Here is a 23,005-nt window from a genome sequence, read left to right on the forward strand (position 1 = left end):
TTTCCGGTGGTCCGGTTGTGACCACGCTCCGCTTCGGCTTCGGCAGGTATCTGGACCCCGCTGGCCTCTACCACCTCTGCGCCTTCCATTTGGTGAGGCAGGCAAGTGTTGTTGCCTTCAACAATCTGATTACCATCCAGCGCCGCGCAGTCTGGCTCGCCTGCCTTGGTCATCCGAGGGGGCCCCTCGCCTTCTGTCGTCGCCGTCAGGGCGCGTGCTTTTCGTCGGTAGAACAAGACCAAACAGACCAAAGCCGCAAGGATCAACACTCCGAGCCCCGCGCCTACGCCGACTCCTGCTGCCACGGGGGTGGTTATTCCATTGAATTCCAACGGGCCAGCACCACTGTCAGTATCGTTGGCGGTCCCGTTGGTTTTCGTTTCGATCTGGTTCGTCCCGTGGGTCCCGTTGCAGGATAATGATTCGATAACTCTGATATTTCGCAGGCGAACTAGCTGCGAACAATCGAACTCGGCGTTCCAAGGCTCCACAATCATCTCATTTGCATGAGTAAGATTTGGGAAGAGACTTGGATCCATTGTCCTGTCCCAAGTGGTAAGTTTGTTTCAGTTAACTGTCGACCAACCTGGGGGCCTCAACTCTTCAACTTACGTGTCTAACATTCCATTTATGTAGATGGAAGTCGCAGTCGATAGACGCGGGAAGTCAAGGAGGAGCCAAGAACCCGGATTGTCCATGATGAACAGGCGTCTGACCTCGGTCAACGTCCTGAACCGGAACATGCTCACGTTGATGTTGCCGGTAATGTTGAAGTCTCCGCGTACTCGCGCGGGCTGGTGGTAGAGAAATGATCGTCGATTTCCATGGGCAGCCACTGGGTCATAGAGACTAGATGGCCCAATGACAATCGAACGAAGCACAGCCAGTTCAGAAGCTTGATCACCCGGTTCCCACTGAGGCCCAAGTAGAGAGCCCCAATGTGTCGCATCCTTGATACGGACATCGGCCACGTCGGTTAAGTTGGGCGTTATTACGGGCATGCTACCCCAACGATCCATTTCACAGAGGGCGATATCGAAGTTTTCTTCGATTGTCTTTAAATTTTCGAACTGGGTCGTGGTATTCGTGATCGAGAGTTCTGTCGCCCGAGTCAAGTTGGGCATGAAGATGGAACCAGCGTTGCTAAGTTGAACGGAACCTGAACCATTGAAAGGCAAGCTAGCCTGGACAAGAGGCGTGTCTTGAAAGTAGATGTCAGGATCGTTGATTCCCGAAACCAAAAGACTTTTGGCTTGCCATTGATCTAATTTGATTGTTCGGAGGGACGGCGCCATTTTAACGCGGAGGTTGATAAGGTCGACAAGACTCAGGGAAAGTCACACTTTGCAGCATGTCGTTGCAAAGAATGGAGATTGTATGAGCCGATGTTATGTTTGGAAATGTCAGGTTACCCTGGGCACCATGTATAGCAATATACAATGAATAGTCCACGGGCGGGTTTTGTGGTAACCAAAAAGTTCTGTTGTCGATGTCGGTTTGGGACGTGATGATGGGAGTTTGAATCTGGTAGATGGTACCACCACACGCTTACAAGTTGTATCTCATTAGCAACCTAGAAACATGTTTACAACAGGACCAAGGAGTCTCGACATACGTATTGACGCCATGGTGAGGTTGTTGGCAGATAGTCTTTCCTTCCAGTGACGTTTCTTGGCCTGGAACAGAGCGACGAACGAAGTGGGAAAGAAAGGGGAGCGATTCGGATCAGTAGATAGATAAGAGAGAATTGGAAGGGTGGATGAGTTTCGGGCCGCTGAGCCAAGTACTCGTTTGAACCCCCACACCATAGTATGCTTCAAGCGGCCGGTAGTTGTTGCCTCCGCTGTGACTGGCTGCCTTGTCAGACATATCTGGCTTCACAGCCCAGGTATTCTCAACCGAGCCAGTAGAGCGCAAACGCCAAGAACCCCAATCAATATTACATGCATCATCAAATTAAAACAGAATCCCGCCTGCTTTACCTTACAAGCTGTGTAGGGAAGGAGCAGATGTAGCTATCTGACATCGCCCCCGAGGCAGCCTTCGTTAACACCGCCAATCTGCCCAAACCCATCTCTGCGGCAGCTGTAGGGGGGTATTTTTACACAACGCAACATCCTGGACGGCCCCTACAGTCTTGTAGAGTGATCGGCGACTTTCTGTCGTAGCCAGTAGGAGAATTTGGGTCAGCCCATTCTAGATTTACGTATTGGGCTCGGAATGCAAATGCTGTGTGTAAGTGAAGAGGGTTATGGGCAGTTGGACACTCTAGTTTTCGCGGTGAGGGACATGAACAGAGTCCCATGCTCATGTGCTGAAGCACACAATGCGCAGATATCTACTACAAATATAACATAAGTATGGACAGCCACTAATGCATAACACCATTGTTCGCCCACATAGCCAGACAGCCAGGAGTATCAAGCATCCAGCTGTCCTCGACCCCGCCGAGCGAAAGGCAAGTAGCAAATCACGTGCGAATATTATACGATCACGATCAAAAACTGGTCGATCTGTGGGATTGGCGATACCTGTACTCGTACCTGCATCTCCTGCGCCCATCCGAGCTTCCGCTCGTGCCCGTGGTGAACCATTTCGACACGTGGCCTACGACGCGAAAGCTGTACGACCGAGTCGCCATCGACATACCGGCCCGGCTACCCGGCCTGCAAGAGGCGGAATGGGAGCTGAACGACTGGGAGATCCGCTTTATCGGGCTGCGCCGGGCCCACCGCCACGACCTAGCCCAGGCCGTCGCCGAGACTCTGCCTCGGTCCTCCAATCTGCGGTCGCTGATCCTGGTCATGAAGGGGACCGCCTCGTTCTGGGTCCCGGACTTCTCCGTGGGGAACCTGAACATGGGGGATTGCCAAGATTTCGATGTCCTCAGCGACGCGATCCGCGCCGCCACGTCGGGCATCAGCGCGCTGAGATACCTGCGCGTTTGCGGCGTGGTGGACGGCTCCCTCTTCTGGCCCGGTGCCGCCTCTGCCGCGAAAGAGCCCTACTGGCAGAACTTGGAACACCTGAGCGTCAATTTCGACGCGAGGCGGCCCTCGGGGGGCGGCTACTTTCGGGACCCCGTCCGTCGCGAACTGAACATCCCTTCCGAGGCGGAGATACCACCCGGATATGAGGAAAGTGGCGGGGTGCACACCGCTACCGTCGACGAGCCCTTCTAGCCAGAGGCGCATTTCAACATGGCCGGGCTCCGCGAAGTGGTGCCCCACGACGAGGCCCTCGTGCCGTTCATGGAAGCGTTCGGACGAGGATGCCTGCAAATGCCGAAGCTGAGATCCGCCGAGCTGTCCGCCGTGATGCCTGCGCGTCTACATAAGGGAGAAGATGGCGACAAGGGAGATTTGGCCATTCGATGTACGTGGGGCGTCTGGTACTTCTGTCCTGGTGTTTGGCTGCGGGGGCGGGAGGTCATGGACCCGGCCTTCTCCGAGGACGTTCAGGACAGGCGGCTGTTTTGGGACGTCAAGGACTGGCGCCCCCCTGCTCATCTACAGACCCTCTTCCGAGCCATCGGGCGCGAAAGAGATGGGACGCACCTGGTGGAGAAGTTTGTGGACAGCTGGAGTACGGTGAGGAGGCAGCAAGTCTTACAGGAAACCGGGAAAAGATGGGCCTACTATACTGGATAGCGAATAGCTTGGGCAATGAAAATGCTGTAACATTATACCCTTCCAAAACATTACGTGCATTCCATTCCACTCTTCGCGTTTATACACCAGAACGCAGTGGGATAAAATGGAAGCAACACTATCATGTTAACGGTGAGGACGGTGGAATAATCGGTTGAGATGGAATAACAGGTAATAATGAAACAAATAGACGAGTATCATTAATGGAATAATTACAGCGAAACAGTCTAGTTTAGAAATACAACACTAAGCTAAAGCCTCCGTAGAGGCTTATTCCGTGTGGTCGATCCATTCGGATCAAGCCCGTTGGATGGGAAGTTCTCGACAGTCCTGCACCTGCTTGCGAGGCTCGCCCATGATATAGGCTTCGTATTTATCCAGACTTCCCATTGAGACCCAGATGGCGTCTTTTGTGTTCGGCGGCATATAGTCGTTGAGAAGGACGGCATGACGTATCGCAGAGTGCCTTCTCGCCTCTCCTTTTGTCCAGCCACCATTTGCTCTGTCAGGAAACTCTGGTCGTATAGTAGTTCGCGCGATCGCGACCCAGGCGCATCTCTCTCTCAACTCCAGCTTCGTCCACACATGGTCAGAGTTGTGCACAACTGATGGCCATCGGCTCCAAAACCACAAGTAAGCAAAACGCAACCACGAGAACCTCTCAATTGATTCTTTCTGACCGTTTCCTCGACCGTATCTTGGTGGTCTTAATACCGTCAGTGCTTTTTCGAGCATGCGAATCATGAGCGCTTCTTTTCGGTGACCTCGCGAAGTTCCGCAGCTCCTGTTGCTGCACCAAACAACCCCCCGGCCTTCGGGTAAACGAGTTTCTGGAGGTGGCGGTTGGAGCTGCGCCAGCCATCGGGAGTCCGTGGGCGTATTGACTTTTGGTATTAACCTGGACACGACCAATTTCATGCTAGATTGGGTTGGTCTCCCGCCGACTCTAGTTCTCGAGAATAATACCGAGAAAGCTGCCTTGCAGACGGGGCATACCCAACGCTTGCCCCAAAAGTCTGTCAATGGAACCTCCACGTTTGCCATCATATGGCGCTTCCTTAAGGTGTGTAACAGGTAGGTCATGAGTGATGGGTCGTTGATATTGATGTGCGGGCAGGTATCACCACGGCAGTGACCGAGCAATGATCGAAAGAAATCGGCCGAGACTCCGTCCAGGGGGTAGTAGGACCGACAAAAGTCATTGGGTAACTCGACTTCCCTCCGAACGTAGCCCGTGCCAGAAAATACCTCGAAGGAGGTCTTGCAAGGCTCACAGCTATGTTTGCCAGTGAAATCGAGACTTTGCCAGGTACCCCATTGAAAGACATGGTGGTTGCAGATCCGCAATTGGCCAGACCATCCAGTACATTCCGAATCCCCATCGCTGCCTTCGGTCTCGATAGGAAAGAAAACGCGTGCATGGTATATATTACAGCGACGGCAGTATAATGGGCGCATGAGAAGCCGCAGGCGCTCGATGAACAACGTGGTGCCCCGGAGGTTCCAGCACGAAGAACATAAACTGTCCTTCAACAAAAGCCCTGCAATGTTTGACATGTGTCGGTTCTCCCAGGTATGTATGTTCCAGCACATACCGTGAAGCGCCATGTCATAATTGGATGGGTTGAAGTTGTCTCTTGTGCTTGCCGAAACGGGTCGGTAAGTCGCTTTCATTTGGCCTGCTCGGGGCCATGGTGGCATGTACTCCATCGGTGGGTTGAATATGTCCATTGCAGTCTTCACGACGTCTCGCAAAGCTTGATCGGGATGGTCCAAATCTCTAAAACATATGTAATAGACTTCCTCATCTCTGCTAAAGACTACCGGGAGACAGACTGCATCGAATTGTCGGCGGCAAGCAGGATCATAGCTTAGTCTCCTGAACGTATGGCAAGTCCTTGTCAGACAGAAATATGACTCGAGGGGAAGCCACCCGATGATTGCCAGGAGGAGCTTGTCTGGAAGATTGAGCAATCTGGCCATTGTGCCGTGATGTCGAAGAGAAAGGTGTTTTCTTGATATGGACGAATTAGAAATTAGACACGAGTATAATAATGGTGTAAAGCATTCTACATATTTTGTATTTACGCTTTTTTAAAACAGTATTTAAAAATATTTTAAGCTTCGAGGCTACCAGGTAAATAACAAGTATGACCTTACTTAATCCTTCTGATCCCACTATGAATTTAAGTTAACAATCTTCTGGTTGAGCAAACTTCGACGTGGTCAGATCATGTGGACCGGAGTAAAACTCACCCTGTGACCCAAGATCGACTTCAAGGCTGGCAAAGCTCGCCTTCACCGCCGGCAACCAGCTAATGACTTCAAGCTCATGGTCAGCCCCGCAGAATTATGGCTCATTGCTTAACAAGGTTGGCGGCGATACGTTCCCATTGAAAAGCCGTATAGGAAATGCCCGTCGCCGTCACATCGGATTTTGGCCTCTCTTTCGTTCCCCATGAGCTTGCTCATACACTGCGATTTCGACAACGTTCATTCTGCAATTGAGAGATTTGCTCGGTTTATACTCACAACGTTTTATACCCCAGATAGTAAGCCGTCCCGTCTCCCTAGCTGCTCGCAATGTCCAGCCCATAGGAGCATCAGGCCGGAGAACGCCAGTAATGGCACTATGAGGAAGTCCAGTCACTTCGAATATTCTAACCATTCTAATTAGTCCAGTTGTTTGGAATAACTATTTCGGTTATTCCACACATCCCGGTTGTTTCGATTATTCCAGTTATTCCAGTTGTCCCGTCACAGTCAACTGTCTTGTTGACTATAGTCCACTAGGTACCTATTTATATCAAGGTGGTGGCCGCCGGTTGAGTTCTTTCTCTCGGTTTGGGGAAGCTGGCAATTAAGCTCGCTGCCAGGCCCTGGAAAGAAGAGCACAGCAAAAGGGGGTGGCTGTAACATGCACTTACCCAGCCACACGTGGCTTTCACCCCGCCATCATTTAATTCAAGCTTGTCACCACAGCCAATTGGTCCTCCGATGGATTGACTGGTCCCTCACCCGAGTACTCAGTAATGGTCTTACGATCGCGATTACTGTACTCTCTTTCTTCCGTCCGTTTTCTTATTGTGATAAAGAGAGAGCCATCGTTGAGGCTCTCCCAGCAAAGAGTGGAGACTCTCCGCTTTGGAACGATGACTTCGTGCTAAGGAACGAGACGGACCCTTGACATTCTCGTCTATCACAACTACAGTCCGCATGCTTCAACATGCCAGCAATTGAGCCGGATAGGCTGTCCGAGATAAATGAGTATGCCGACCGACAGCTGGGATTCATCCGGGGGCTCGTCCTAGAGGCGGATATCCACTTTTGCGATTACCTTGCCACCCTTGACGGGCCCCGCAAAGTCGCGATTGGACAAGAGCTGCTGGAGCATGCGTCCCGGACATGTCGAGTGTGCCGCCTATTGGTCGAAGCCATCGACCAACAAGACATCGATCCCAGCTGGAAACATATCACCCTTACCATGGTAGCAGCAGACTCTCGCGATACCTTTTTCGTTACGGGATCCAACATGATGACGGGCGCGGTTGAGCACAGCTCCCTGTTCTTTCTATTTACCCCTTCCGGCAAGTACTACTGGATTGCCAACTTATAGATATGTATTTTCATTAATCTCATCAGAAGACGCTAGGTTTCTCAATTAGAGACCCTTTGCCAATCACAATCACCAGCGGCCTGGATGTGCTGCCGTGCGATACCTCATCTGACATTAGCTTGTCCTGGGCCAAAGAGCAGATCGAATTGTGTTTGTCCAATCACGACTGCTCACATGGGGCCCGAACTTCTTCACTTCCGACAAGGGTACTCGATGTGTCTTCTGAGCATGGACAGGATGTGATAAAGTTGCTGGTCACAGACCGACAACACGCAACGTACGCGTGCCTCAGCCATTGCTGGGGCAATACGAGCCACATGATCAAGACGAAAACGCCTAACCTGCAATCGTATCTCGAAGGAATCACGATTGCTGACTTACCCCAGACGTTTCAGGACGCAGTCAGTATAACCCGGCGCCTCGGTATCCGGTATCTTTGGATAGACTCGTTATGCATCATTCAAGACAGCAAGGAGGATTGGGATGCGGAGGCCCAACGCATGGCCGACATATACGAAGGTTCCTACATCACCATCGCCGCTACCGACTCGACGAACGGAAATGGGGGTTGTTACCGTCATCACCAACCCAAGAAGAGTCACCAAACCCCAACAATTTATATCGCAGAGGACGGAGAGGAGATACCCATCCATTCTCGTCAGCCGCACCAACATTTCAAGATGAACCTGGAAAGCATAGAAGCCCCGAAAGGCAACGAGTTCCCGCTGCTGCGGAGGGGCTGGGCGTTGCAGGAGCGGTTGCTCTCGCCGCGGTTCCTGCACTTCTGCCGCCGCGAGCTCTTGTTCGAGTGCCGAGCGGGCAATCAGTGCCAGTGCGGCGAGAGGAAGCCAGAAATCGGCCTCAAGGAGACCTTCGCCAAATTGCTCGCGGGTGACACCGCCCTGGACACGCGCCAGTACGACCGGGGCTGGTGGGCCGTGACGGGGCAGTACACCCAGCTGCGCCTCACGTTCCGCAAGGACATGCTGCTGGCGCTGTCGGGGATCGCGCGGCGGATCGGCGAGGTCCGGCCGAAGGGGGACTACCTGGGCGGCATCTGGAAGTCGACGTTGCCCTACGGCCTATTGTGGTTCGTGCCGCATCTGGGGTTTGATGATGGGTCCGCTGATTCTTATCCTCATCCTCATCATATCTCGGATCTGCGAGTTCCCTCGTGGTCATGGGCATCGGTTGTTGGTCCAATCAGATGGGAACTGCCGGGTCCACGCTGGAACCAAAACCTGGTTGAGGCTGACCATGCGGAATGCATCACGGATGCGGGCGATGACGGGTACGGCCAGATAGTGAGAGCTTCTCTGAAGCTGACAGGGCCGATATTAGCTTCGGAACTCACATGGGGGCCTTTGAACCCAGTCTTCTATGAATTGGGTCTTTTCGACTGGCGTCTTCCGGAACTGTCCGAGTTTGTGGGGCGGTCCCAGTACAGCTTCTTCCCAGACTATGCCTTCTTTTCCGGGCAAGAGAGCCCAATGTCCGTGCTCTGCCTTTGGTTCATGCCAGAGGTTGTGCTTGTTCTCAAAGCAGCAGCCGATGAGGGGAAATTCGAGCGCATCGGGCTGCTGCTTCTGTATCTGGAAGACAGTGTAGCTTTAACTTCAGAAGATCTGAGGCAACGACTCGGAACTATCGAGCTTGTCTGATATAACCCTCTGGAGCAGCGGAGGTTATTGGGCCTTAATCTAGCAATTTTGTGGTCAGCGGTGGACCTACAGGCTCGAAATAACTTGCTATTTATCTTAATCATGTCAAAGTTCAACAAATGGAACTCCCATGGTCTTAAAGAACCTTGGTAACAGACTCTGATAAGATACATGCCTTGGGATAAATCAGTGATTGTGTTATCTATCTGTTGCTGAAACTGGCTTAACTACAGCAGTTGGTTTCAGTTCACCCTACTGTGCCCCGACAATATGCTGCCGCTGCGGACGGCGCCGCTCGCCCTGTCCCACGGGAACCTGGACCCCCCTCTACCGGATCGAGCTGGTGTGCCACGAGGCGGGACTTGGGTCGGACCCTAGTGGAGCGACTGGTTAGGCGTGCCGTTCGGTGCATTTGTGCCTGTTCAGCGTTTGAAGTTCCTCTTTGTTCTGAGGACGTTGTGGCGGCCGAAGAGATCTTCGACGAGTGACGCAAGTGGTTGGACAGGGATTGTTTGATCTATCCTGTGTCCAAGGGGAAAGTGAATTCTGTCTTCATAAGTTGATAAAATAAGTCAGATGATCATGAACAGGACTGCTCAGTGTGAAACACTAGTGTGCCGTTTGGACGAGTGTGTGCCATTGATTATTCCACTGGGGTGCTATAATCATTAGCCGAATGGACATCAGATGAGTTCGAGGAACCGTAGATTCCGTTAATACAGCCAATGTTAAATTAGGTCGGCGCATTGCATAGAAACAATTGGTTGTGAGTGTCCTGTCTGGCGGGTGTCGGGTTTCAAAATTATGCAGTTGGGGACTCGGTGCAGATAACGCGATGCAACCCGCCGAGATGGGGGGTAGCCAAGCCCCTCACAGCTCAAGATTCCCTTCTCGATAACGAAGCATCATGCCAATCCTCTTTTCACTTCATTTCCTATTCTGAGAGCGTACCTCATCCCGGCGAAATCTTTATCGAGAATGTCGCAGCGGTCAATTCCCCATGTTGACATCTCACCACATTTGTCACTGCCTGCTGCGGCAGGAAGCCCAAACGATATGCACCAGGAAAAGAATGCAGAAATCCCCCAGATTGATGGGCCCTCCCCAAACGCATCATCCGAGGCCCCCGATGCCGCTTTAAACGACTCTCAGACGTCTTTGGGCCCAGACAGCGTACGACCCGACAACAATGCCCTGCCACAGGCTCAACATTTCATGCGTGAGATGACAACAGAAAAGAGGCAACTGAACACCTTTTTATTCTTCATCAGTTACCTGCACTGGTTTCATGTCCCCCAAGGAACCATTGATCCTCGCCAGCCGGATTTCGCCCGCTATTTCCCCGAAATGCATGACGTCTACGAGAGATTAATCACATTGTGCTGTGAAGGAGATGCCGACCAGCAACGAAGACAGCTTGCCAGGGCTGGTCTGTTTGGGGTGATTCGAGAAATGGGCCATAATACGTCTCAGGACGGCACATCCATCGGACTTGAGCATCGACTCATCATCCCCGGTTCTCCTGGATCTGTTAACCTCTTGGAGATGTGCAGGCAAGGTCCGAGCATTCATATACAGCCTATGCGATCCTTTTGTTCCGATCTACTACGGGCCTGGGACACCGATCGCCTCCCTGCCTACGATATAGGCTTCTGGACGCATGACAGTGATGGAAAACCATTGACCGCGACGTTTCGCAGACATGTTAATGATTCACTTGAACGGATCTTGGAGCAGGCTCCGCCCATCTATCATGGTGTTCTTGCGGAGATAAATCTCGCTCTCACACCAGGGACACTCTCTGATAGCCATGTGTGGACAAACAATGATAAAACGTCAGGGTGTGCAAGCCAGATTGTTGGATACTCTACTCTGTCTTTCTTACTGGCCTTCGTCATATCAGACTGGAATATGGTTAGGCTATGGGTACCTACGGAAAATGCCAAAACTACCTATTATACCTATGGGTAAATATAAATATTTAGCGGTACCTATAAGTTACCTATAAGTAAATTATTAAACTTATAAATAACCTATAAGTAAATAAAAAATATTAAATTATTTATAGGTTACTTATAAGTTTAATAAAATTATAAAAATAAAATAATTAAAAAATAATTAAAATTAAAAATATAAAATATTTATTATTTAATTTAATTTAATTTATTTTTATAAAAATAAATATTAATATTATAATAAAAATAATATTTAATATAAATACTTTAAAACGTAATATAATTTATAATATACGATAAAAATTTATTAAAGATTATATTATTTATTTATAATTTTTATACTTTTTTTAACGAGCGGTTATTAAAATTAACGTTTTTAGAAATCGATTTAACCTCTTTACCGGTAATTACTTTTTCTTTTTATTTCGTTAATTCTTTATAAGTAAAAGCGGGATAAAAATAAACGTTAACGTTATTAATTATATCCCGGCGTCGTTTATTAAGTTAATTATAAATTTAATTATAAGAAAAAATAAGGAATAATAAAAATAGTTATTAAATAAATTATATATTTTTTATTAAAATAATAATATATTTAATATATATAATTAAAAAGTTTATAATTAATAAATATTAATAAATTATTTTATAATTATTTTATATAATATAAAATATATCGGTAAAGTAATTATAAAATATAATTTCTATAATTTTATATATAGCTTCGATTACAGATTATTATTATTTTATTTTTTTATTCGATATTTTATTATTAACCTTTTAAACAAATCGCGAAAAAAGTATAAAAAGAATATATAGCGTTATAATTTTTTATTAAGTTTTAATTTTTTTTAAAATAAAAGTTATAATTAATATTAATATATTATAATATAATAAAATAATTATAAAATAATTTAATATATTTCTTAATTAATAACGGTAAATTTTTTTTATTATAAAAAGGAGTTAAATTTAAGGTTTTTTAATAATAACTTTAACCTTCGGTTTTAATTTTAAGTTAATTAAATTAAATATTATACGATACGGAGTAAAAATAAAAAAATTAAAGGAGTTCCGATTAAAGCCGTTATTATAAAATAAAGAATTAAAGTAAACGAATAAATTAATATATTTATTATATAAATCGATATTAAAATCGTTAATTTTATTAATGTTTTAATTTTCGTTATTTTAATTTTATAAATAAAAAAGTTAATAATTAAAATAATATTAAAATAATCGATATTTATTTTATATTTAAAATCGTTATTATTAATATTAATAAATATATTATTATTTATTAATATAATATATATAAGATATTTAAAACCGATAATAATTTAGTTTTTTAACGATTTATTAATTAATAATTAAAATAATATTAAAATAATTTATATTTATTTTATATATTAAATCGTTATCGCTATCGTTAAAAGAATAATTATCGATATTATTAAAAAATTTTAAATTTTAAAGGAAAAAAAGGTATTAACGATTCGCGAATATATATAAATAAAAGTTATAATAATAAGATTTTTCGGTATAATATCGTATTAAAAACGTTAATAATATTACGATATATCCCGATTAATTATTATTTAAAAAATATAGTTAATTAAATTTAAAGGGTATTAACAATTATTTTATTATTATTTTATTTATATTAATTTATATTAAATAAATTAATTATTATATAAAAATAATAGTTTAAATTAAAGTTTATAATAAATTAAAAATTTAAAAAAAAAAAAATAAATTTAACGTTATAAAAATTAAAAATAAAATTATTAATATAGAAATTAAATTATAGGTCCGTCCGATAAAAAATAATATTTATTATTAAAATAAAATTTATAAATTCTTTTAATAAGAAATAAAAAATATCGATTTTTAATAAATTATTAATAATATAAAATATTTAATTAAATAATTATTTTAATATTATTTTAAATTATATTTATTTAAATTATTTAATTTATAAAAATAAAAATAAAATAATATTTTAATTTAAAATAATTATAATATATTACCGTTAATCTTCTTAAAAATTAATATATTATAATAAATATAGAAAGCTTAATTAAAATATATTATCCATATTATTTATAAAATTATTCCCCGAGTTAAATTTATATACTTATAATCGGCCTTAAATACCCGATCGTTAATATAAATATCGACCGATATAATCTTATATATTTATACTATAATATTAAAATAATAATAAATCTATTATTATATCGTAGTTATATATAATAATAGTATGCTCGAATAAAGCCTAAAATATAATAGCGGGGTTACTCGAATAACCTAATATTTTAATCTTATCTTTAATTAAATCCGAAAATAATTCTAAAATATTATATAATTTATCGGGTAATTAATTATTATTAACTATTAATAAATTAATATTAAGGGACGCGATATATATAATTTAAAAAGTTTAAAATAATTCCGCCCGCCGCCTTTTAAATTATTTACGAATTATATTATCGTTATTGTCATATATAATATCTTTATTTAATCCGATTAATAATAATCGTATAAAAAATAAAATTATTAAATTATAATTAAAAATATTTAATTTAATTTAATTATAATTAAAATACCAAATTAAATATATTAAACTTTAAATCCGTTTAATTAGAATAAATAAATATTAAATATATAATATATTTATTACGAATTCGATTAAAAATTATTAACTTCCGCGATTATTAAAATAACCCCAAAATACCTATAATAATTCATTAATATTAATACTTATAAAATAATTAAAAAATAATTATTTAAAAAAAAGGTAATTAAGTATATATATAATTATATTAAATATAATTCTTAATAATATTAATTTAAGGGGTATTAATAATTTAAAGTTATAAATATCGTTTATTTAAATTAATATATAATAATAACATTTCCGATAAATTCCTTTTTTATAAAATATTAAACGTTTAGGTATTATTTATTAAATCTTATTATTTTTAATATTATTTAAACGTCTGTTTTAAATATTCTATTACTTTATTATAAATATCGTTATTCGTCTCCTTATAATATAAATATATATACTATTTAAAAAAATAATTCCTAAAATTAATCGATATTCTTAACGTTAATAGATATAATAAGGTTAATAAAAAAATTAAATTTTTATAATTTTTCTATAATTTATCGATATATTTTAATGCTTTATTAATAATATTTTATATACCCTTATATAATCGCCGTAACTACATTAAAAAGGTAAGTTATATAAAAAATAAAGTTAACGGTATACATATAACTATTTATATATCATCCTTTTCCTAATTAAATATTATATTTTAATATTAATTTCAAATATATTTAAAATATTTTATTAAATATTTTAAAAATATTTTATACTTATTTATTATATATAAAAAATTATTATACCGAAATATATCGAAATTATTAATTAATTAAATAAAATATTTTAATATATTAATAATTAATTAAACGAATTATCGTAAATTAAATAATAAGATATATCTTTTTTTTTATAATATAAAATTATTTATAAAGAAATTTTTAATTACGAATTAAAATAAATTATAACGAATAAAGAAGAATAATATCGAATTCTATTTCCTTTAAATATTTTAAATTAATCGAAAGGGTTTTTAAATAAATAATAACTTAACGTTAATTAAATTATATTAAATATTTTTAAAATTAATTTAATACGTAAAATTATATTAAATTTATATAATTAAGGATCGAAGTTAATAAAAAAGTATTAATATAATAATTATTTTATAATTATTTTAAATAAAATTTATAAAAAATATAATTTTATTAATTGATAGATTTTTTAAATTAATATTTATATTTTATTTAAATAAACTTTTATAATTAATTATTAATTATATAACTTTATTTTCGTTATAAACCGTTAATTTAATACTATATATTTTAAATAAATCGTTATATATACGCTATAAAATATATAATATATAAAATAAATACTATATATCGTCATACTAAATCTTTTCGTTATATAATAAATATAACTATATTTATATAACTTTAATATTAATACTTAAATTATTATCGGCGATAAATATCTTTTATTACTTATTAAAATTAAACTTTTTAAATTTATTTAATACTATAATTATAATATTTTTTATTAATTTATCTAATATATATTAAACGTTTATAAATAAATAACGTAGAATAAATATACTATTAATCTAATATATAATTATACCTTAAAAAATATAACGTACGCCCGAATTAAATTATATATTGATACTAACGGAAATTTAACTATTTCGAAAAATACCATTTATAATATTCTTAATAATAATATTAATATATATTTATAATATCTTAACATATATTTATAATATAATAACTTTATATATAAAATCTTTATTATATATAAATATTAAAAAATATTAATTTTAAAAACTATTATAAATAAAATAATATAATACCTAAAAATTTATAAAAAATACTTTATTTAATCTTATAATTTTTATAATTAATATTTAATATTCTTAAAATAATTTAATATATAAAAATAATTATTTTATAATTATTTTATTATACGTATTATAATTATATTTAATAAATCGTTATTTTAAATATAATTAAACTTTATCCTTTTTTTAATATATAATATATTATTTTAATACTTTTTTATTACATTAATACCTTATTATATAAAAAATAATAAATAAATAAGTTTAATACCGTATCTAATATACCTTAGATTAAGTATATCGGTTTAAATTTCTACAATTTTAACGAAATTATTTTATTTAATAAAAGACTATTTAAAAGTAATTTTAAAAAGTTTTTTTATTAACTTTTTAAAAATCTTTAATAATTTTATTATTATATTAATTATATATTTAATATATTATTCGATATAATAAAATTATTCTTTTTAAATCGATCGATATTATTTATAGTATTTAAAATAATTTTTATTATATTTATAAAATATATTAATATTTTTTATAAATACAGGAAATATATATTATAAAGGAAGTAATTTTATCGATTAAAACGAATTTAATACGAGATTTATTATAAATACGAATATTTTAAAGGTATTATATTTAAGTTTAAGTAGATTAAGTTTATAATTAAAAATTTTATTATCTTCGGTTAACTTAAAAAATATAATATTTTCTTTATTAAAATTTATAAAATTATTTTTAATTAATTAAATAGTTATATAATTATTAATTTAATATTAATTTTAATTATTTATTATAAATAATAATAAAATATATAAAATAATATAAAAAGAATATAAATAAAATATAAGGGTAAATAATATATATTTTTTATAATTAATTTTTCCCTTCTTTAAATTTCCTCTTTTTTTTATTTTTTTTTCCTTTCTTTATCGTTATTATATTACCTCCTTTAAAACTTAATATATATATATTAATATCTCATAAAATAAAAATCCGAGAAACACTTAAAATCGATATTAATAATAATTTATTTACTTTAATTAAATTATTAACAATATCGAATCTAAATATAAATAGTATAAAAATAACTTTACTTTTTACTATAACCTTATAATAATAATCGCTTTTAATTAAATAGAATATCTATAAACCATCTAAATTTAAAAATATAATAAATAAAATTCGAATTATTAAAAATAATTAAATTTAATATATAATAAATAAAATAAAACAATTTACTTTATTTATTTAATTAAATATAATTATTTATTATTTTAAAATTATTTTATTTATTAATTAATATAAAGAATATTTTATAAAAAATTTACGTCTAATAAAAAAAAATTAATTTATTATTTCGAAAACTACCATTTTAATAAATCGTTTAAAAAATTATATATATTATTAAATTATTAAATTATTACTTTTAAACGACGGTATTAAAAACTTTATAAAAAATTATGAAAACGTTTTTAATTATATTATTCGAAAATAATAATTTATATATTATTTATAATAAACGGGTTATATTTTAAATATAAAATATATATTTAATATACTGAATATATAATATATAAAATATTATTATCCTTAAGAATTATTTTATAATAAAAAGGTAACTTTTTATTAAAAAATAAAGAAAGAATTAATTTATAAATAATAATTAAGAAGAAAAATTTATAAAATTTATAAATTATTATTCTAAACGATATTTAAATATAAAGCGCACGCCTTACCTTAAATTTAAATTTTCCTATTTTTAATAAATATATTATCCTCCTTTTTATAAATAATTTTCTTTCGTTATATATTATTATTAATTTAATTTATCCCCCCCTTTTAAATTCGATAAAAAATAATTATAAAATAATCCTTTAATATTATATTATTTATATTATTTTATAATAACGAATACTTAAAAATATAAAATCAAATCGAAACTTTCGATTAATAAAAATATAATTAAAGCTTATAACTATAAAACGAACCTTCTAATTTAAATTAAATAAATTGAATAAGTTTATATTAACCTTAAATAATAAGTTAAATATAAATAAGCGAAATAGTTCGAAAATATACTAAACGATATCTTAAAAAATATTTAAAATAAAAAGTTTAAGGATATCGCCGATAAAATTAATAAAGTATAATATATATTTAATTATTTTATAATTACTTTATTTTAATATATATTTTAATTATAAAACGAATAAATATTTAAATTAAATAGAAATCGATTAAAATAAAACTCGAGTTATATATAATTATATAAATTATAATAATAACGACGTTTAATAGGATATTAATATGAAGTTTAGAGAATATTATACTTAATTTAATAAATATAATAAGAATAAAAGAATCGAAACTTTAATTAACTTTTTTAATAAAATTATACCCGACCTACCTATTACCTTAAATAAACTATTCTTTTTAAATTTTAAAAACGAAATTAAAAATATAAATAATTATTTTATTATTATTTTATATTTTATTAATACTTTTATAACGCTTTTTAATTTATTATAAGGGTAAATCTTTATTTAAACTCCTTATATTTATAACGTTATAAAAGAAAGAAAAACTCTTTAATTTTATAATAAATAATATAATTATAAAATTATTTAAAATTCGCCAAGTTTATAACCTTAACGAAGTTAATTTTAATATCGGTAAATTAGAAAAAAATATTAAAAAGTAATATTAATTTAAACTTTAATATTAATTATATAAAGTAATTCCTAATTATTTTATTATTATTTCCTTTATTAATACCTTATAAATAATTAAATATAATATATATAAAAATTAAAAAGAGTATTAAATTAATATTATTTATAACTTAATCGAACGTTTATAATATATTAAATACCGTTTTTTATTTTATAAAAAGGTTATTTTTAATTTTATCTATAATTATAATAATTTATTTAAAAAAGGTAAAGATATTATTATAACAATTAATTATATAACGACCTTATTTTTAATAAAGGATAATAAATATTTACTTTACGCCTTCTATCGCTATTTTCTTAAAGTTATTAATTATTAAAAAAAATATTATCTTTTATTATATTACCGATTTATAAAAACATATAAAACCTTATCTATTTATCGATTCCATTTAAATAATTTCATTAATTAAAAAGGTTATTTATAATATTTAATAATATACTTTAATATTTTTTATAATAGATATATATTAAATAAAATAATTTTAAAATAATTTATTAATTTTATTTATAATTATAAATTAAAGATTATAAAAATATGATTCTAAGGTAATATATATAATCCGATTTATATAATTAGCCTTATTATTCCTTATAAATAAATAGGAAATAATATTTATTAAAATATTACTATTTATTTTAATAAAAGGCGATATATTTATAATATTAAGGGTATATTCCTTTATATATATCCTTATTTTAAAGTTATTTAAATTTAAAGATAGGATATATAAAAAATTATAAGTTAAGGTATTTATAATAAAAAATATCTATAAGGTAATTAAGTTAATTTAATTAATACCGATTTTAATTAGTTTAATTTTAATAGATAGAATCCTTATTTAAATATAAAAGAGGAAAACTTTTTTATAAATAATAATTTTATAATTTAATTTTTATTTAATAAAACTTTTTATAAAGGTATAACGTTAATTTTTAAACTTTTAAAATTAAGGGTTACGCTTTACGAAATTAAGTGAACTTTAAATTTAATTTATGTTGGTAGTAATAAATTAAAATATTAGGAGAATATCGAGTTAAATATTATTAAAATATTTATTTATTACTTTTATTATAAATAAAGTCTTTATATAAACGGATTATTATACCTTTTATAGTAAAAGTAACTTATCTATATTTTATTAAAGAATAAAGAGAATTATAATTATTTTATAATTATTTTATTTATATTATTTTAATATATTTTTATATAATATAAATAATTTATAGGTTTCCTATATAATTTTATTTTACTTATGGGTTATCCGTAAGTAAGTTTAATTTAATATAAGTTCTTATAGGTTATTTAATTATTTAATAGGTAATTTATGGGTTACTTATAATCCGCGTGGGTTTTTGATAAAACCTACGGGTATCTATAACCTAACTATAGACTGGAAGAACATAAGTAGTGCGGCGGACGCGCGTCATCTTCTCTCCAAATTATCATGCCAGACCGAATGGGGGGATTCGCTGAAGACTCGTTCTATCCCCCAAACACGTGGCATCATCGCCGTCAAGTATCAGCTCTGCTTTCTTACGCCCAACATTTCCGAGCCGAGAACATGCGGCTCCGGATGGGTCCTTCCGCGATCTCGCGGTAAAATGCCCACAAACTTCAATGGAAGTGTCGAGGACATCACACTTGAAGAGGGACGAATCTACATTATCCTCAAGTCACAATTTGGTAGGCGCCTGCCCTTCTACTCGATTTTGGTCCTGCGGGATGGGGGAAACACCATAGCTGCTGTAACAGACATCACCGAGGGCACCAAGGACTCTTTTGATTATGACCCAAAACAAGAGTGGTTTGGTGGGGTAGTCACTTTGTTGCATGTCATCCGACGGGCACACGAGGTTTGGCAAGAGCAGTGGCATAATATGCTGAGCCATCTGGAGGATGCTGCTGAGTTTGAGGTACGTTTCCAGTTCCTAAGGCAACATTTGCTAATTTCCTTGCCAATAACTGTTGATTGACATATGTGTAGCTCAGCGACTTACTTGACCCAACCAGGAGGCAAAAATTTATATACGAGTCAGATTACAAAAACTCCGATAACTCTGAGATGTGTTTTTCCCTGCTCCAGATCCTGCGCAAGGCGCGCTTGTGGGTCAGGTCTACTAGGCAGCCATTCGCGACACTTCGGGACGACCTATACAAGGATATGCGACGGGGGCTCACGGATTTCCGTCGCTCTCTTAGCGCACAGGATCAGGAAGACTTGGAACGGGAGCTTCAGTGGATTCAAGAGAAGTTCACACACGAAGCTGGCATTTTCGATGCGAAGATTGACAGGCTGGTCGAAAGAGTGACCGAGATTGCTAATGATATCCAAGCGCTTCGCGATGGTGTGAGTGGAAAGCCTCGATGCAATCCAACTTTTCCGTTCGCTGCTAATCTAAGACTATCCAAAACAGCTGCTTAACGCTACCCAAGTACGTGAGGCAAAACAGGCCAGCCTTACCAACAAGTACGTACTGGCATTCGCGGTTGTCACCATCATCTATGCGCCATTGAGCTATATCAGCGTGAGGCTACCTGCGTGCATCCCTGAAGGTCTTGTTCGCTCGCTAACTCTCTATAGACTCTTTACGGCATGGACTTTTTCACATGGGAAGGGCACGAAAAGGTCACATTTGCTGATTTCATGTCGATCACCATATTATTTTCCTTAGCAACTTGGTGCGCAACCTGGGTATATTGCCAAGAGGTACAAATACCAGCCGTGACAAGATTAAGTAATATTTTGTCTCGTTCCATCAAGGGTGGATATAAACGGCTTCAAATTTTGGTAAATAACTTGGTTGTTCGTGCCGCTTCCAGAGTGCAGCAACACCTCCATCTCCCCAGTCATGGAACCGCTACAGGATCGGATCAAGATCAGTCACAGCTTGAAGGCCAGAAGACCCCCAGCAGTGGGTTTTTCTCTATCATATCCGGGGCTCTAGGACGAGGACTAGGGCTATCCAGGCACGAGTTCTCGGCTGTCGACCAAGGGGAGACAGGTCTTCCTCTGGGACCCATTCCTGTGATCTCTGAAGCGGCTAGCGAAGGAAATTCGGATCAGCAGGAAGGCCAAAAGAAACGGCTGAAGAAGGCGGTTTGAACCAAAACACGGAAATTTATACTTCTGGGGGCTTCTGGTGCTATGCGATCTCTGAATGGGTTTACGTACCCCTTCTCTCTGCCAGGGATAGCGGGTCATGTCCCCCTTTGTTCTTGCTGTCTGGGAGTCATTCCTTTATCTTGGCACGTCGGATTTGAATTGCCTGTTCGCGGTTTCGATATCCATTTCTGATTGTTTTGGAGATGAGACAGTGTTATCGTGTGCCTTGTGTAAGAACTAAACTTGTCGCCGGAATACACTGTTGCATATTTAGAATAAGGTTCTGCCATCAACTTGTGTTGATACTAGACCTACTCCGTAGATAGTACTCTATCCCAGCCCCGGTAGTGAGCACAGATCCTGGCGCCAACTACGCCCGGCAGAAGCCTACATCAGATTCATCGACATCAAATTGGGCAAGTACCGAAACGTGGCAGTGACTCATCGTGAAGAAAGGTAGATGCAAGGCTACGTCGAGCCAGTATGGTATATTAAAGATAAAATCCTCATTGCAACGAATCTAATTGGGGTATATCCTCCTATCAAGCAAGCAAGGGGCGCGCGGGCGTTCGAGAACAAAATGTGTCTTATGTCTAATAAATCTAGAAAGCAAAAGCCATGAGACCAACAGCGGCCATGACGGCGGCGAAGGCGCTCTGTCGGGCCGCACCGCTGCTCTCGTCGTCCGAGGAGCTGGAGGAGTCGCTCTTGTCCGAAGACGAAGAAGACGACGAAGACGACGACGAGTCGTCCGAAGCGGAGGTGGACTTGGAGGAAGAGGAGGAGTCGGTGGCGGTGGCGGTCACCATGGTCGAGCCGCCCGAGGCGGCCGAGGGGGCGGCGGACGGGGCCAGCTTGAGGGAGCCGGTGGGGACGGCGGTGGGGTCGGCCGACTCGACCTTGGTGGTGCCGGCCACGGGGCCGCTGCCGTCGCCGACGGAGAAGATCATGGACGGCTTGGCCGAGGAGGTGGCCTGGGGCGGGTCCATGGCGGCGTGGGAGGCGATGGAGGAGACCTTGGGGGCGGCCGTGGTCGAGCCCTCCTTGTCGTCGTCACCGTCCTTCTCGTCGTCGGCCTTGATGTTGACGGCCTTGGCGGCGACGTCGAAGGCGGCGCCGCCCTTGTAGGACATGCGCTCGCCGTCGTCGGACTTGACCGTCTTGAGGTCCTTGGGGTAGGCGGTGAAGGTGCCCGACAGGCCCTTGCCGGCCTGGTCGATGTTGAAGATGAGGCCGCCGTCATGGGGCTTCATGGCCGAGACCGAGTAGGGGCCGCACTTGGTCTCCGGGGCGGCGCCCATCTTCATCAGGCTCTTCATCGAGCAGTCAGTCGACTCGCCGTCGTCGCCCGTGGCGATCTTGAAGTTGTACCTGTCGATGGCCAATGTTAGTAACCCATGAATTCTGTAGATAGGGTGTTAAGAGGGGTCACATACGAGCACTTGTCGTTGGAGTCGCATGCTGCCTCCAGCTCGCTGACGTTGTACTTGGAGTCCTGGCCACGGGTGTCGATGGTGGCGGCCCAGGCCAAGGGCAGGACGGCGACAGCGGCAGTTGCGTACTTCATCTTGTCGTGAGGGGTGGTTTCAGAGTAAAGAGTGACTTTGGTGGGTGGTAAAAGAGTGTGGTTGGTGGTGATCCGTGGTTTAGTTGGTGGGAAACAGTGGTTTGGCTTTTCCCAGAAATCCAGCGCGGGCATTCCTGACATTTCTACTCATCCCCCCCTCGCCATCACCAACTAACCAAAAACGGGGGTTCGACTGTCATATTGCCGATCCCCTTCGCAGCGGCGTAGTCGGGTCTCGGCACTGGTCAGGAGAAGCGTCG

At 37.4% G+C, this 23,005-nt stretch overlaps 7 protein-coding genes across 7 annotated transcripts; 5 read left to right on the forward strand and 2 right to left on the reverse strand.

Moving 5' to 3' along the window:
* Positions 1-13: 13 nt before the first annotated feature.
* PG985_014764 (uncharacterized protein) lies at positions 14-1,295 on the reverse strand (the record flags this gene model as incomplete). Its single annotated transcript, XM_066834530.1, has 2 exons — positions 14-543; positions 613-1,295. Coding segments are annotated over 2 exons (1,213 nt in total), but the record flags the coding sequence as incomplete, so codon positions are not given.
* Positions 1,296-1,439: 144 nt separating this feature from the next.
* PG985_014765 (uncharacterized protein) lies at positions 1,440-3,182 on the forward strand (the record flags this gene model as incomplete). The annotated part of the gene is made up of 2 exons (XM_066834531.1): positions 1,440-1,446; positions 2,404-3,182. The coding sequence occupies 2 exons, from the start codon at positions 1,440-1,442 to the stop codon at positions 3,180-3,182; spliced, it is 786 nt and encodes a 261-aa protein (XP_066679271.1).
* Positions 3,183-3,200: 18 nt separating this feature from the next.
* PG985_014766 (uncharacterized protein) lies at positions 3,201-3,650 on the forward strand (the record flags this gene model as incomplete). The annotated part of the gene is made up of 1 exon (XM_066834532.1): positions 3,201-3,650. One exon carries the CDS (start codon positions 3,201-3,203, stop codon positions 3,648-3,650), a length of 450 nt encoding a protein of 149 aa, XP_066679272.1.
* Positions 3,651-6,876: 3,226 nt separating this feature from the next.
* On the forward strand, positions 6,877-8,927 carry PG985_014767 (uncharacterized protein; the record flags this gene model as incomplete). The annotated part of the gene is made up of 2 exons (XM_066834533.1): positions 6,877-7,214; positions 7,316-8,927. 2 exons carry the CDS (start codon positions 6,877-6,879, stop codon positions 8,925-8,927), a joined length of 1,950 nt encoding a protein of 649 aa, XP_066679273.1.
* Positions 8,928-9,905: 978 nt separating this feature from the next.
* Positions 9,906-10,898, forward strand: PG985_014768 (uncharacterized protein; the record flags this gene model as incomplete). Its single annotated transcript, XM_066834534.1, has 1 exon — positions 9,906-10,898. One exon carries the CDS (start codon positions 9,906-9,908, stop codon positions 10,896-10,898), a length of 993 nt encoding a protein of 330 aa, XP_066679274.1.
* Positions 10,899-19,676: 8,778 nt separating this feature from the next.
* PG985_014769 (uncharacterized protein) lies at positions 19,677-21,178 on the forward strand (the record flags this gene model as incomplete). Its single annotated transcript, XM_066834535.1, has 5 exons — positions 19,677-19,988; positions 20,060-20,422; positions 20,490-20,600; positions 20,657-20,754; positions 20,923-21,178. The coding sequence occupies 5 exons, from the start codon at positions 19,677-19,679 to the stop codon at positions 21,176-21,178; spliced, it is 1,140 nt and encodes a 379-aa protein (XP_066679275.1).
* Positions 21,179-21,780: 602 nt separating this feature from the next.
* PG985_014770 (uncharacterized protein) lies at positions 21,781-22,745 on the reverse strand (the record flags this gene model as incomplete). Its single annotated transcript, XM_066834536.1, has 2 exons — positions 21,781-22,549; positions 22,615-22,745. The coding sequence occupies 2 exons, from the start codon at positions 22,743-22,745 to the stop codon at positions 21,781-21,783; spliced, it is 900 nt and encodes a 299-aa protein (XP_066679276.1).
* Between the last annotated feature and the right edge of the window lie 260 nt (positions 22,746-23,005).

This window comes from Apiospora marii, assembly GCF_038362585.1.
Source record: "Apiospora marii strain CBS 49790 chromosome Unknown utg000011l_segment0_segment0, whole genome shotgun sequence".
Lineage (NCBI taxonomy): Eukaryota > Fungi > Ascomycota > Sordariomycetes > Amphisphaeriales > Apiosporaceae > Apiospora > Apiospora marii.